Genomic DNA, 14050 nt, shown 5'->3' with positions numbered 1-14050 from the left:
TAATAAATTCATAATCAATCAAGAAATAATGGCAAAAAATGTATGGTGGGAATGAAACTTACTTCTCAAAGTTATCCACCTGGAATGGCTGGTAACCAAGCTGTTGATGAAAATAATAAACAAACATAACGTGATGAATCTGTTTGGTTTTTTTTGCAACACAATATGTATTTGTCAATAACACAACGAATGATCAGTCTTACCAATTCGACCTTGACATCATTGAAGTCATACCATCTGTCATCGTCCTGAGATTTGATTTTTGCAGTGTAATGTCCACTTCTCAGATCTCCAAAATGGTCCACAACCGCGTACAGTTCATACATCTGATTCTGATCACCGGAGGAAAATATGATCAGAAATGAAAAATAAATGTTTCATGATAAAATAGTGAAATATGCCACACCTCTGGTATCTGAAGGGTGCAGGGAACATGCACAGTGCAGTTGTTTTTGACATACGCCATGTATCGGTAGTCAAACTCAAACCTCTTCAGCAGCAGCATCAACACCTCTGGATGATGCTTTATGACACATTTCTGAAAGAAACGGGTCCCCAACACTTATTAATATCTTATATTATAATACTCTTATATTACTCTTTTCTCATTACTCACCATAGTAGCATCAGATTTGGCATCACACACATCACAGTGGTTTTCTCCGTTGAAATGTGAAGCTCTGAAATACTCCTCAATGCCATCCACCTGATAAAAAGCACTCATGTCACTTGCGTGTGAAATAAGCGAGAGAATGGCAAAATGAACACTACTCAAGTGAAATTATACAGAAAAAATAAATATTTTTCTGAGATTAAGACCACGTAATTTTGTATTGCAATATCTCGATATACGATTTTATCGTGATATGATTCAGTCAAAAGATGACAAATCATCATATTGAATTATCGCCCAGCCTTATTTAATGTGTGTGCCGTGTTCATAAATGTCTTCTCAAGAGAGTTTTTGATATCTCGTTACTGAGCAACATGCTCTCCTGCAACTGGCATATTTACTTTACTAGATATCATCTGCTAAAAGAAAAGAAATGCTTTAAAAGTTGTCAGGTTGTGAGTTTCTTACCACGCTGTAGTCTCCTGTGTAGGAATTCACAAATGGAAGATTAAGATACCAAAACGGCCCGTCGTTGTCAGTCTCATGAGAACATGTAGAACATGTGGTCTTTTGTGTCAACAGTCCGTGGAAGATCTGAAAGCACACAACTGGTAAACAAAGTATTTTTCATTTGAAGTACAGAATCCCTTCGATGTTGATGATGTCATCTTTACCTGTGATGCATCGCTACTGGTCAGACCTAAAATCTTCTCAAAGTACTCAGCGGCATCACGTTGTTCATACACTGAGGGGGAGAAGAGCAGAAATCAAATGTGTATTTCTTCAACAAATTAAAGGGTCAATTTAAGTTAAAATAATTAAAGGGTCAAGTTAAGTTGAAATAATTAAAGGAAGTGTTAACACTTCTAGTGCAGATACTGAGATTATTTTCTGACACTATAGTCCATGTGACCTTTATGTCATCTGTTGTTCTGACATACTGTACCGTTATCGATGCATAGCTTCTTTCTGATTTTATAGGTGTATGTGTCATATCGCTGTAAATCCTTAAACAAGGATTTCAGGTGAAGATCAATGAACTCAGTGCCAGGATTATCACAGGTGTGCCTACACAAAATAAAGACACAGTGGAGTCATAAAAAGGTGCGCTGTTGCCTCGATACGTTTTAAAGGCATTACATGGGATGAAGTTGGACAAACCTTTCCACAGCTTCTCTGAAGTCTTCGGTCATGAACAGCACCTGCAGCACACTGTTCAGGTAACAAGTTGCTCCTTGGTTAATCAAGCCATGGTACGTTTTGGCTGCAGGGAGGAAATTGTTAACAATGTAAATAACATAACTGTCTTCACACTATTATAGAGCTCGTACAGTACATCTTACCTGGAGAGGGCAACATTTTGTAGATAGACTGTAGACCATTGGTCAAGAACTCCATTTTGATTCCTTTTAAAGTGATATACATTTTGACCTCACCCTGTTACATTTCAGAGAAGTGAGCATTACTTACGTAAAGGGGACCCATTCCCAGGATTTAAGTAGCTCTGAAGTCTCCTCTTTTGTGCAGCAGGTGCAGCATCTGATTACAAACAAAAATGATTTCCTGTCAAAGATTTGGAAACATTTGGTTGAATGAAATAAGAAAGGTGAACATAACATTTGAAAAACGGAGAGTTGTTTCATGGTAAATGTGTAATATTAGGTCAAAAGACATGGTCTCTTGTTGAGCAAAAGCTCATTTTGCCCAAAACGTTGTTTTTTCTAAGATGATATTTCCCATCCAGCTATCTCAGATACAGGTCCATTGAAAAGTATCACTAGGTTCTTGAGAAAAGAAGATCTCGCACAATGTTCTTGCAGTGTTTTATACAATTCATATAACATTGATCTTAAACAGTCTGTGGACAGGTGTGGGACAGTTATCCTCTAAGAATATTATCAGAAATTGCAAATGTGATGAAGGAAAATCCCAAGAGTTTAAAAAAAAGATGTGCCATGGTATCTCATCATTCATCCTTTAGGGGATAGAGTTTGCAAATTAAATATCCAGTAAACATCCAGTCCATTAAAGTAGAGAACAAGTGAACACAAGGAGTCCATAAGGAGAAATGAAAGAGTTTAACTAGTAGCAGTATTTAAATGACATCTCATCATTTAGGTTCAAGGGTTTTGAAAATGTGTCTGATGGATGAAATATTAAATATAGAGAATGTTGGGATCTGGCGGGTTTGGTTATTAGCAAGTATAGAAATGTACTATTAATTTCAATACAATTATTAACATCAATATGATTATTAACATCGATTAATATTCTTTGACCTCTTTAGATGCGCATGTGGCACCTATTCACCTCAATGATACATGTATTAACTTACAAACCCCTGGACTTTAAATCAAGATTTCTGCTCACATTTAAAATATATCCATTATATCTGCGTTCTATGAGAGAATATGTTTTTCTCTGCATTACTCTTTTCTCCTCCTGTCTCATGCTTTGATGCTCGTCTGTACCTCATCTTTTTATTCTGTTCTTTTCCCCTCATCTGATCATCATCAGCATCCATTTCTCCCATTTCTTTGTGTTCTACATTCACTCGTTTCAGATCATCCAGTTTACTGATTTCATCCTGTTTGTTTGCAATGCATTGTGGGTCAGACCTTCTGAATAGGCTGTCAAGTGAAGCCATTTCATAATAGGATCATAGCCTGAATGATTCTTTAATCCTACCTCTGTACGTGAGCAGATAAACAGTCCTGGAGCTGGTGAACAATAATGTTAAAGTTATTGTTTGCATGGAACAACAGAAAGAGGACAACATACAGTCAACACTCACATTATCATTGATGAAATTAAATAAAATGTATTTTATCAAACGTACTTGTAAGAGTTGGTTTCTGCAAATGGTTCTTTAACCTGCACCATTCAACAAAAACAATTTCAACAAATTTACATTTAATGTCTGATCTTTCTGTTGGTATGTTTTGAATGTGTCCTAATGGAATAGATGAAGTAAATGAATCCTCACCTTGTAGACGTGAGTGTCATTAAACTCGTACCAGGTTTTGTCCTCGTTGGACAGGACGGTGGCCGTGTAATGTCCACCTCTTAGACTGCCAAAGTGATTCACCATCGCATACAGTTCATACGTCTTGTTCTGCAATGAAGAACACAGTCAGGTACATAGAAATCATTTAAAATCAATTAAAAAGGACCACCATTAAAAGTTACTTCTCCTTACATTTCTCTGTAATTCACGTGGCACTTCCACACAGCAGTCTGATTTGAAATATGTCCCGGTGTTGTAGTCAATGTCAAATCTCTTCAGGAGAAGAGTCAAAATCTGAGGAGATACCATCTCACACTCCTAAATGATACAGGAAATATTATTAAACATCATTTTTGATCTCAGTAATGTAAACAAACATAACATTTTCATTTGATTCTTGTATTAAATTTGGTCCACTTACAGTTTGTGTTTTAATTTTGAGGTCAAACTCACACTTTCTGTCTCTGTTTTCTCTTCACAGTCGTTGCAGTACACCAGGTTTCTTCCATTGAATGATTTAGACTTGAAAATCCTTTCAAAGCTCCTTTCCTGTAAAAACACAAATGTTGCAATGAATTCCAAATGAGATGAACGAGCTCACATCACTTAAAGTTATTAGTAGAACTCTGAACTTTGGCTGCTCACCACGCTGTAGGATGAGTCATGGGTGTCATTCAGTGACAGTGGAAGAGTCCAGAACTCATTTGTCTCTTCAATGATTTTGTGGCCTCTGGAGCATTTTCTTGTGCGTCTCAGCGCTCCTTGGAAAGCCTACAAATAGAAGTATCACGTATATCACAGCTTTCTAATTAGTTCACCTGTAAAGACCTGTAGAGATTTCATCAGTGCTCACCTCAGAGGCCTGTGGGCTGATCTTACGTAAAATCATCTCCAGGCATTCAGCTGCATCCTGTTGTTCATAAACTGAAAAGGCAAACATAAATATAATTATAATGTATTAATTTCATCAAAACATCTTTAATTTATAACTGATAATCAAGTTGTATTTCAGTTCATCTTACCATTTTGGATCCCAAATGCTGTTGTGATCGTTTCTGTTCCACATGTTGCTTCCTTCAGGCCTTCAAAGATATTTGTAAGATGAAGATCCATTTGTTTGGTTGTTGGATCCAACCTTATTGAAGAGAGTTTCTCAGTGAATAGTGACTGTCTGCCATCTGTGTTAATATGCTCACTGATGGAGTTTTGCAACTTTGAAACACCCACATTCTCCCAATTATTAGTTATTAGTTTACACTGTGTTTAGTTCACATTTAAATGTGTCTCCTTGAACTTCTATTGTCGACAGATGAAAGCAGCTGTTTCTAACCTGTCGTGGATCTCTGTTGTCATGGAGAGAACCTGCAGGACACTGTTGAGGTAACATGTGGCGCCCTGATTATACAGACCATAATGACGTCTCTGTGTCAGAGTCACTTAAAGGAAAGAAAAACACAGTGTCATTAGGTCATCACTATTCATTTATAATACATAATTTAATTATAGCTGATCATTTGAAAACAAAATGTTCATATTTGATGACATACAGTATATTATTGTTATAGAGCTCATCAATGTGATTTATAATAGACACACTGATTCTTTCCATATATAGTCGTGACAGTCGGCCACATCTTCATGTAGGTAAAGAAGGATCATGAGGTATTCACCTGACCAGCAACATCTCAGAGAATATTATAACACTTCATTGCTCCGTATATATTGTTCTTTATGCAGCAGATGTAATGTCTGATGTTCAAAAAATAATACAAAATAAACTATAAATAAACTTAGTTACTATCACGATGGAACAATTGGCCCCTTACTGTGCAAAATCTAAATCTGAAAGAACAAAACTATTTTTAAGAAACTCTAATAGTATTAGTACTAATAATATATATATATATATAAAGACACAAAAAGACATAAAAAGTACAGTACATCTTACCTGGAGAGGGCAGCATTTTGTAGATAGACTGTAGACCATTGGTCAAGAATCATTTTGATTCCTTTTAAACGACTCAGTCCGCTGCTTCACTGTTGACTGCAGAGGAGTTGACAATTAGTTGTCGACAATAAATCAGTCGCACCTGTTTTGGAAACAAACACACAAATGCAGAAACACTTTGAGCTCACCTTCCGTTTTAAAACTCACAATTTCAAGACATTCCCGATAGTAGGTCAACTTTCCTGTTCGTTGACACGAACGCGCAGTGTCTCTGTCTCCAGTAACCCTCGGTGTATACTTTCTCTTTCGTCAGTCAAAAACCTATGAAATGCTGCATTCAGGGTGTGTCGGAAATACATTTGTATTTAAGGAGACGGTTCACATGACTGACAAGGAAATTAAACAATATTGCACAAAAGGCTCTTTGTGGAAATGAATGTAAAATAAATCGAAAGCTACGAAAAAGCTTGTCCTCTGTCTTCTCTCTCTGCTTTACGGGAGGACGTGAACGCAGCATATGCTCTGTCTGATGCACCTTTACTATCTGTGGATCATCTATGGTTATCCATAGAGATGTTTCTTTATTAAGGAATCCTTAAAGGCACACCACGTGTGTGTAGTGAATTTTGATATTTGTTAAATGTGTTTAGATTCCGCCATAAAGATGTGCAGCCTATTGCTAATATAGTATTGAATTATTCAATTTACTGATTAGACATTTTAAAGAACTGATTTTATGCTTGGGATTATTTATGTCACTTATTCTGTTGTAAACCACTAGAGCCCTTGCATGGTCCCATGGTGGACCCTGTTCATCATATGAGACTTCTTGCCTGTATTTGATGCCTTGTTGATGTAGCCTCAGTGTGGGCTTTAATATCTGCACACTTAATCAAAGACGAGGCTTAAGGCAGAACTTTTCTTTATTTGGTAGAACAGCAGCAGCATTTATTTGTTTAAACATGGCAGTATTAAAAGGAGCATTGCAATCAAACAGTGACGCTTTTAAAATGTGTAAACAGCAGCAGGGGGGAGTTGGTCTCGGTCAAGCTGTCAGTCCTCCAGGAACCTTCACCACCATATGGATGACGGACATGTGCTGGATCCCAAATTCAGACAGCAGCACCTCGTTTCCATCCAGCATCTTGTCTGTGAAGATCAGCCGCAGAGCCTCCTCTCCTGCACACTCCTGCACACACACACACACACACACACACACATAAAGAACCACATTCAAAGAGATATATCATTTAAATACAAGTTTCCTTTCTAGGTAAACTTCAAATATCCATTCTTGGCCTTATAACTAACACTAGGAATCTGTTTCTTCTCGGAAGAATCCCGCTTTTAATCTGGACGACATTATCAAATCACCAGTGGGAACTATGTAACTTACTCAAGTATTATAATTAAATACAACTTTGAGGTATTTTGAGTGGTTTTGGTGCTACTTTATACTACTTTATGGTGTACAGCCAGTAGGCTATAGGAGCACAACATTTCTCACAAAATTGAACATTACAATTCTGCTCATATGTACATGCATAATGATGAAATTACTTTAATTAGGCTACATCTTGCTGTCAATGAAAAATGTTGAATGCAGGATTTCTGTACTACCTTTCCTCTAGTTCACCACTGCGAACTGCACAGTGTGCGTAAATACAATAAGGTCATTCAAATGAAATGCAAGTAATAGAAGGGGAATCCAGATCTGCTATCCTGCATTCACGTGACTTCTTGTAACTGCCGAAAAAGTAATAGAAGGGGAATCCAGATCTGCTATCCTGCATTCACGTGACTTCTTGTAACTGCCGAAAAAGTAATAGAAGGGGAATCCAGATCTGCTATCCTGCATTCACGTGACTTCTTGTAACTGCCGAAAGGGGGAAAGTGAAAGTAAAAAGAAGAAAAATATATCTTTGGTGGAGTCAGTGAATGTGACACAGCCCAGTGAGCATTTTTCCGTTGAATAGACGTTTAAAAGACGTCTATTCAACGTTCACGCTTAGACCAGATTTAAACGTGATTTGCAATACTATAATTTTTCGTCCTCTACATTGTGCTAATAATAATATATCATGATTTAGAGGCTTACTAAGAAACCACATCCACAAGTATCAGGGTTAGGTAAAGTTAGAAAGATATTGACAGATTCGGACTTCCCGGTTTATTGAACCGGGAAGTCCGAATCTGTCAATATCTTTCTAAATTGACCTAAGTTAACTTTACCTAAGTAAGTATTTATCAGGTGAAAGCCAGTATTGGACATCACGTTGATATCTGGTCTAAACATGAACGTTGAATCAACGTCTTCAAATAGTCGGCTAAAAACCTTTCACTTTTCAACGTGATTTAACCGTGATTTCAACGTCACCGTGTTTTAACCGTCAAAATGCTCTCAGATCAATATGTAGCAACTAAATACTTAATGTTAGTAACACATCAACAGTTTCCACTTACAGGACAAAAGACCAAGTGACACAGGCAACAGATGTCACTGAATTATTTGGGTGGACCAATGAAAATGATCTGAATGATACGTTCTTCATAGAAACCATGATACAGATCCTTGAAACTTAGGTAAAGTTAGAAAGATATTGACAGATTCGGACTTATTGAACACTTGTAGTACAACAAAGAGAAGCCCATTGATGTGTGAAGTGATTTTGGGCATGCTACACCTATCAACAGTAAAGCTATTGATTATTATTTTTAATAAATATTCACTAAAATGAATCTAAATCATATTTTTTCAAAATAACACTTGTAGTACAACAAGGAGGAGCCCATTGATGTGTGAAGTGATTTTGGTTACATTACATTGCATGACAGTGAAGCTATTGAATATTGTTGTAGTAGGTATTTATCGCATTGCACTTTGTAGACGGTCCCTGCGCACTCGTCTCGCAGCCGGCCGCTCATTGAGACCAATGCCGATTGTCCAGCTCGGAGGAACCCGTAAGGCGGCCCGTTTTAATTAAATTAAGGTTGTAGCTTGTTGTCTACCTCACTACGGTTACAGGGAGGTATCGTTTGTATTTTAGCAACGTTTCGTTAAGATTTATTGAACCGGGAAGTCCGAATCTGTCAATATCTTTCTAACTTTACCTAACCATCATTGAATTCCTCCACCAACATAACTTTGTATTTTTTCTATCACAAAAAAAACAGATCATATGAATAGAAGTTGCGATAGAATTGACAAAATGTACCATAAGGTTATTTCCACTCGGTCGCGCGAGGCCGTTCAGGTTATGAAAGATAAGAAAACCTTGATGAGTCTTAACTTCTTGAGATAAGCAGGGACATACCTGGGTATGGCTGGTATTGTAGGCTACAGTACAATAAGACGAGTCGTAAACGCACCTCTTTATGTCTTGACAGATTAGGACACCGGGTGCAATATCAGGGGGGGTTACAGGCAAAAAGCCTCCAGGCAGCATTAAAAAAGTATGAGTTCTGCATAAAATCCATTACGATTCGCTATCGTTTTTTTAAAATTAATTTATTCGTTTTATAGTACCAAAGTTATAGTCTGTTATTTAATTACCCTCTAAATGTGTTTACTTAGGCATCCTTCTTTCATTTTACATTTATATTCATTATATTGCATATTTTGAAAGAAAATAACACCAAACTAACAATAACACATGAAAAAATGACAAACAATGGAGGACTGAGTAAGGATTGTTTTTATTTCTCTCAATGTCGTAGGTCTCATTGTGGTTTTGTTGAAAGCCTGTTGGGGGGTTTTCTTCCTCAGAAGCCTCCGCGCAGTATCAGCAGTAGGTGAACTACAGACATGTGTTTGATCCCATAGGATGCCACCAGTTTATCTTCATCCAGTGGCTCGGATCTGAAGACCGTCCGAAAGTTGTCACCTTAAAACAGAAGTAAACGTCATTAATATGTTTAGTATCGTAAACGAGTTACTGCTAAACCTGTTGTTGTTGTTGTGTGTTTTTTTTTTGGTGAAAGATCTGGGCTAAAGGACCACCTCTAAAGAGCTTTAACATTTTAAACCACATTTTAATTAAACTAGCCCTAGATGTAAACAATCTGCCCTTTAAAATCAGCAGCAGGTGGAAGCGAGGCTACACAGCATCCTCAATTTATTTTCGCGCTCCACTATCGTCCAATATAAAACAAATAGTTCCGTCCATCTAATAAATTTACAAAGCTCTTTAAGGAGGAAAAAAAGGGGGGCGGGGGGCATTACATACCGATCTTAAGTTGTAGAGCAATTTTCTCTTTCATTTGCAGGACAGTCATCTTTCCCAGCTGCTGATCATTGTCGCACAGATCGAAGAGTTTTTCATCTCCTCTAGGTGTCATTACTTCCAGCTGGACTGCCATTTTGCCGCTCAGTCTGCACAATGAGGACTGTATGGAGAGCGCTTCAGATATATTCAGGTAGGCTACAGAAACTGAAACTTAAAGTTACATGATCCATGTCTGGAATGTTGTGCGTCACAAATTGGCCCACTAACGATCATGTGACTTCATGGAACTGAACTGCGAAAGAAACGCTCACAGCTCGGTTATTGCGCTTGAGAGTGGACTTCATACCGACGTTTAGTCACGATGGGAAACTATTCTTCAACCGAACCGGAGAAATGTTACGACCCTCAAGACAGAACAGGTAACGTTACATTTGTCAATGGGGAGGATGATTTAAACTGTAAGTAGCCAAATGTCATATTTAGGCCTGTAGCGTTAGTACAACTATAATAGCCTTTAATAACACTTCTGCTATCTATGATTTATTTGTAGGCTACTTACTTTTAAGTATGTTGTTTTTAATTATATAGCGTATACTTAACATATCTTCTTGTTTGTGTCTGTCAAATAGTTAAGTGCAATGACAAGTCTCTCGGAGTCAAGATGGAAAGCAAGCAGGAGAAATGTTACGACCCTCAAGACGGAACCCTTACATTTGTCAATGGGGAGGATGATTTAGACTGTAAGTAGCCAAATGTCATATTAGGCCTGTAGCGTTATAAAATATGATGATAGTCTTTAATAACACTTCTGCTATCTATGATTTATTTGTAGGCTACTTACTTGTAAGTATGTTGTTTTTAATTATAGCGTACACTTGTTTGCGTGTGTCTCGTAGTTTTCTGCAATGACTACAAGTCTCTCAGAGCAAAGATGTCCTGCGGCCATGCTGTCACTCCGATGTCTCTCACCCACTGGTGCCGCCGGCAGCTGGATGAGGTGCTGTTTACATCACTTTTATCATGAAATCCAATAACGTTGAAGTGACTAAACTAAACCGCACTGACAACATGTATAGCTGCAGCGTGTGTAATAAAATATTAAGTTTGCAGTAAAAAAAAATAGTTTTAATAGTAAAAAACAGACATGCTCAAGAATTTGCTCAACGTTTGTCCATTCTTTTTAATATCTAAGGGTGAGTGCAGATTTGTGTGCGGCCAACCCGGCTGTGATGTTGAGTGGAAGTTCGATGAAGTTTGTAAAATGGCTCTGCTGACCCCCGAAGAAATGAAGTACTTTGAAAAGAAGATGTTTAGTAACGCTGCCAAGGATTTCTTGAAAGTCAAATCAGTAAGTATCTTTGCAAACTGCTCATTGAAAAAAAAAAAGTTATGAATACAAATACAAAGCGTGATTTTAAAAAACATCTAATTTTAGTTTTTTCTTTTAATTTCACGTACCAGTGTCCTGGTTGCCAGTGCCGCGTGGTGAGAACTGATCTCTGTAATCTGAGTGTCCAATGCACCGTGTGCACAGCTGACAAAAAAAGGACTTTTATATTCTGCTGGCAGTGTTTGAGGGAATGGAAAGGTCCGGCTCCATGTTCCGGCTGGTGTGGAAATGATGACTGCAATAACCCACTGAAAACATTGACAACCTGCTCTGACATCACCTTTGAGGATGTGAGGGGGGTCACTGGCTGTCCCTCCGTCCGGGCATGTCCCACCTGTGGTTTGCTGGTGGAGCATAACACAACTCAATGTAAAAACGTTGTCTGTGGCCGGTGTAAAGTGGGGTTCTGTTTTGTGTGCCTGAAGCTCACTGAAGAATGTCTGAGATTAAAGCCATCTTCATATTGCGAGCTTTGCTCTACTGGTGTGGCACCGAGACAGACCTCTATACCCGTGTGGCAGAGGACATGAATCTGTGGATTTAACTGACAACAATATCCTTCTTGATTTACTTTTAAAAAATGAAGGCAATTTTTGCATCAGATTATCAAGCAAGACTGTCTTTGTATAAACTACTTCCTTTTTTTGTACGTAAGAACTACATTTTCTAAAGTCAACTAAAATGTTCAGGTAAACTTAAGACGTAAAGTTAACTTCATTTGTCCAAGTAAAGTCAACTTAAAATTACTTGTAAAAGTAACGTCCAACCGTTGATGTAAAACCTGCCTGCATGAAATGGCGGGACTTCGCATCGAGTGACAGCTTGAATCTGAGTGACAGGCGACGGAACTCACATTTTAAATGAAGTCTAGTGACTCTCCCACCTTTTCCTTTTCTTCATAAAACCAATCACCAATTTTTTTGCACTTATACATTTGGAATAATATCACACCATGAGATCACTTCTTTCTTTCCATAAAAAAGTAAATTAATAAACATTTACAAATAATTTATATTTAAAATCTAAATTGCAGTTATATTTTGACAATTATATTTTAAATATTTCTGTTTTTGTAAGAATAATTTTGGCTGGATTTTGCTTTAACTTTACATTTTGATAAGATCTTTATTCAATCTGTTAATTTCACATTTCATTGTTTTATCATGATGTTTTCTTTCTGATCATTTGTTCATTCTCCTAAGATAATTATGTTGCTTTTTCTGTAAAATAAAAATAAATATATACTATTGTCTTGAATAAATTGTATATATTTTAGCAGTGATGCAGAGCTCTGCAGCCACAGGGAGGTCTGTAGGGTCTGATGTCAAATGAGAATCTGCTCATCAAAGGTGTAGCTTTGTCTAACTTTAGTAAATCTTCGTCATACTGATTGTGCTGCTGGTGAAATCACTAAATGAATTACTGTAGCGGAAGAAGTATTCAGATCATTTAGAGATGAAAAAGTACACCACACAACACAAATACTCTGTTACAAGTAAAAGTCCTGCATTCAATATTTTACTGATGTAGGTATTGTCAGCAAAATGTACTTTTATTGAAAGTAGAAATATTCATTACGCAGAAGGATCATAATCAGTGTTATATGAAAATATTATATAGGATAATTTATTATTGATACACAAAAATGTTAATTGTACTTAAATGTTGTGAGGTGGATATAATTTTGAATGCTTTATATACTTTTGGGTAGCTTAACAATGCATTAAACCTAAAAAGTAACTATAGGTGATAAATGCAGTAAAGTGACAAGGGGGCTACAACATTTCCATATGAAATGTATTGAAGTAAAATTATAAAGTAGCAGAAAATGGAAATAGTTGCTAAAAGATGTACAACATTCAAGTAAAGGTGTTACTTTTTACAACTGGTTATAATGGTGCAGGACGGGTGGTTAATAGTTATTCACTGGCAGGACAATAAGACAGCTACCATATCCGTATATTCTCCAGTCAGTTGAACGTCACACCTTCAAACTCCTTGACAATAGCGCCACCTTCTGGTCATTGTTTTTACAAAAAAAAGCATCTTTAGCTATTGTATATTGAGGGTTAACACTTATAAACTGAGCTTATCTGCTCCATCAGGAGTGTTTGTGACTTTTGTTAAACAGCAGGGATGGATAGAGTACTTGAATATTTAACTCAAGTACAAATCAAATTATTTGTTTCAAACGTACTTTGATAAAAAAGTAAAAAGTAGGTCTAGGTCAGTTAAAATGTACTCTCAGTGAACTAATATTACTGCATTATATTAAAAGGAAAAGGGGGGATGGTAAAGTATATGATGACAGTGGGATCTGATGAACCCATTAAATGTAATAACACATTTAGGGTACAAAATTAAGTGCATTCACATGTTAATCATCACAGATTCCTGATATCCAAACCAACGATATATTGTTTTTCTGTTGCTAGCAGTTTGCAGCCTGTGCATACAACTGATTATAAAAAGGCTAAACAACCAAAAATAAGAGGACAACATTCAGACAATTAAACAAAAATGACAGACAATAGGCTAAATAAAAAGAGGCATGGGCACCGTGACGGGTTCCATACTTCAGAGCATTAATACAGCAGCAAACAGCTATTTGCTCTGTACAGGTATAGAGGAGTACCAGAGCAGAGAACGAAATCATTCCCCTCTGTGTGTTTTATAACCTGAGCATCTCTGTGCTTTGTTTACGTAGCCGGGCCGGATATGCATCTTAGTGCATGTGAGTCTCTCTGTTGGGTCCCACTGGCTAGCTCATGGCCTCCAACTCTGCTGATAACGGAGCACCCATTCTCCGTTTCCCCACCACCAAGTAAACACTGTTAGCTGTGTCAGCACTGTTGCCGTTGTTTGC

At 37.2% G+C, this 14050-nt stretch overlaps 2 protein-coding genes and 2 long non-coding RNA genes across 12 annotated transcripts in view; 1 reads left to right on the top strand and 3 right to left on the bottom strand.

Moving 5' to 3' along the window:
* The window catches only part of LOC142950945 (uncharacterized), a 53703-nt gene extending 47812 nt beyond the window's left edge, over nt 1–5891 (bottom strand). For 3 of the 8 annotated variants that reach the window (XM_076092639.1, XM_076092641.1, XM_076092642.1), the window contains exons 1-20: nt 5757–5886; nt 5569–5664; nt 4951–5056; nt 4643–4755; nt 4474–4544; nt 4266–4391; nt 4074–4169; nt 3813–3938; nt 3600–3728; nt 3453–3487; nt 3302–3333; nt 2084–2152; nt 1775–1877; nt 1560–1681; nt 1288–1358; nt 1082–1207; nt 617–706; nt 407–538; nt 204–332; nt 63–100 (exon numbers count right to left, since the gene is read on the bottom strand). In XM_076092639.1, coding sequence (XP_075948754.1) covers nt 63–100; nt 204–332; nt 407–538; nt 617–706; nt 1082–1207; nt 1288–1358; nt 1560–1681; nt 1775–1877; nt 2084–2152; nt 3302–3333; nt 3453–3487; nt 3600–3728; nt 3813–3938; nt 4074–4169; nt 4266–4391; nt 4474–4544; nt 4643–4755; nt 4951–5056; nt 5569–5584 — 1730 coding nt within the window. In that variant the 5' untranslated portion in view covers nt 5585–5664; nt 5757–5886. Of the gene's footprint in view, nt 1–62; nt 101–203; nt 333–406; nt 539–616; nt 707–1081; nt 1208–1287; nt 1359–1559; nt 1682–1774; nt 1878–1956; nt 2032–2083; nt 2153–3301; nt 3334–3452; nt 3488–3599; nt 3729–3812; nt 3939–4073; nt 4170–4265; nt 4392–4473; nt 4545–4642; nt 4756–4950; nt 5057–5568; nt 5665–5756 lie in introns of those variants that run through there. The other 5 variants (XR_012954536.1, XR_012954537.1, XM_076092640.1 and 2 more) reach the window with 4 other exon arrangements.
* Nucleotides 5892–6473: 582 nt separating this feature from the next.
* Nucleotides 6474–8916, bottom strand: LOC142950944 (uncharacterized). Its single transcript, XR_012954535.1, has 2 exons — nt 8784–8916; nt 6474–7444 (listed from the first exon to the last, which is right to left on the bottom strand). It is a non-coding gene; the product is annotated as an uncharacterized LOC142950944 (long non-coding RNA).
* LOC142950941 (putative E3 ubiquitin-protein ligase ariadne-2) lies at nt 8549–12445 on the top strand. Of its 2 annotated transcripts, XM_076092634.1 has the most exons (5): nt 8550–10213; nt 10424–10534; nt 10691–10791; nt 10987–11142; nt 11256–12445. In XM_076092634.1, exons 1-5 carry the CDS (start codon nt 10156–10158, stop codon nt 11712–11714), a joined length of 885 nt encoding a protein of 294 aa, XP_075948749.1. In that variant the 5' UTR covers nt 8550–10155; the 3' UTR covers nt 11715–12445. The 2 variants fall into 2 exon arrangements, with proteins under 2 accessions (XP_075948751.1, XP_075948749.1); XM_076092636.1 differs by lacking the exon at nt 10424–10534 and having other exon boundaries at nt 8549–10213.
* On the bottom strand, nt 9246–12786 carry LOC142950943 (uncharacterized). The gene is made up of 2 exons (XR_012954534.1): nt 9795–12786; nt 9246–9452 (listed from the first exon to the last, which is right to left on the bottom strand). It is a non-coding gene; the product is annotated as an uncharacterized LOC142950943 (long non-coding RNA).
* Nucleotides 12787–14050: the final 1264 nt, after the last annotated feature.

Source organism: Anarhichas minor, unplaced genomic scaffold, assembly GCF_050575085.1.
Source record: "Anarhichas minor isolate MPS153535 unplaced genomic scaffold, ASM5057508v1 ptg000016l, whole genome shotgun sequence".
Classification (NCBI taxonomy): Eukaryota; Metazoa; Chordata; class Actinopteri; order Perciformes; family Anarhichadidae; genus Anarhichas; species Anarhichas minor.
Note: the sequence above shows the minus strand (reverse complement) of the source record. Positions and strands in the feature narration are given on the sequence as shown.

What these genes read in the sequence shown, in the direction of transcription:
- LOC142950941 (XM_076092634.1), top strand. Translation starts at nt 10,156, where the DNA reads ATGGGAAACTATTCTTCAACCGAACCGGAGAAATGTTACGACCCTCAA. An exon ending in CGACCCTCAAGACAGAACAG is followed by an intron (nt 10,214 to 10,423) that starts GTAACGTTACAT and finishes TCTGTCAAATAG; the next exon opens with TTAAGTGCAATGACAAGTCT. An exon ending in GCCGCCGGCAGCTGGATGAG is followed by an intron (nt 10,792 to 10,986) that starts GTGCTGTTTACA and finishes TTAATATCTAAG; the next exon opens with GGTGAGTGCAGATTTGTGTG.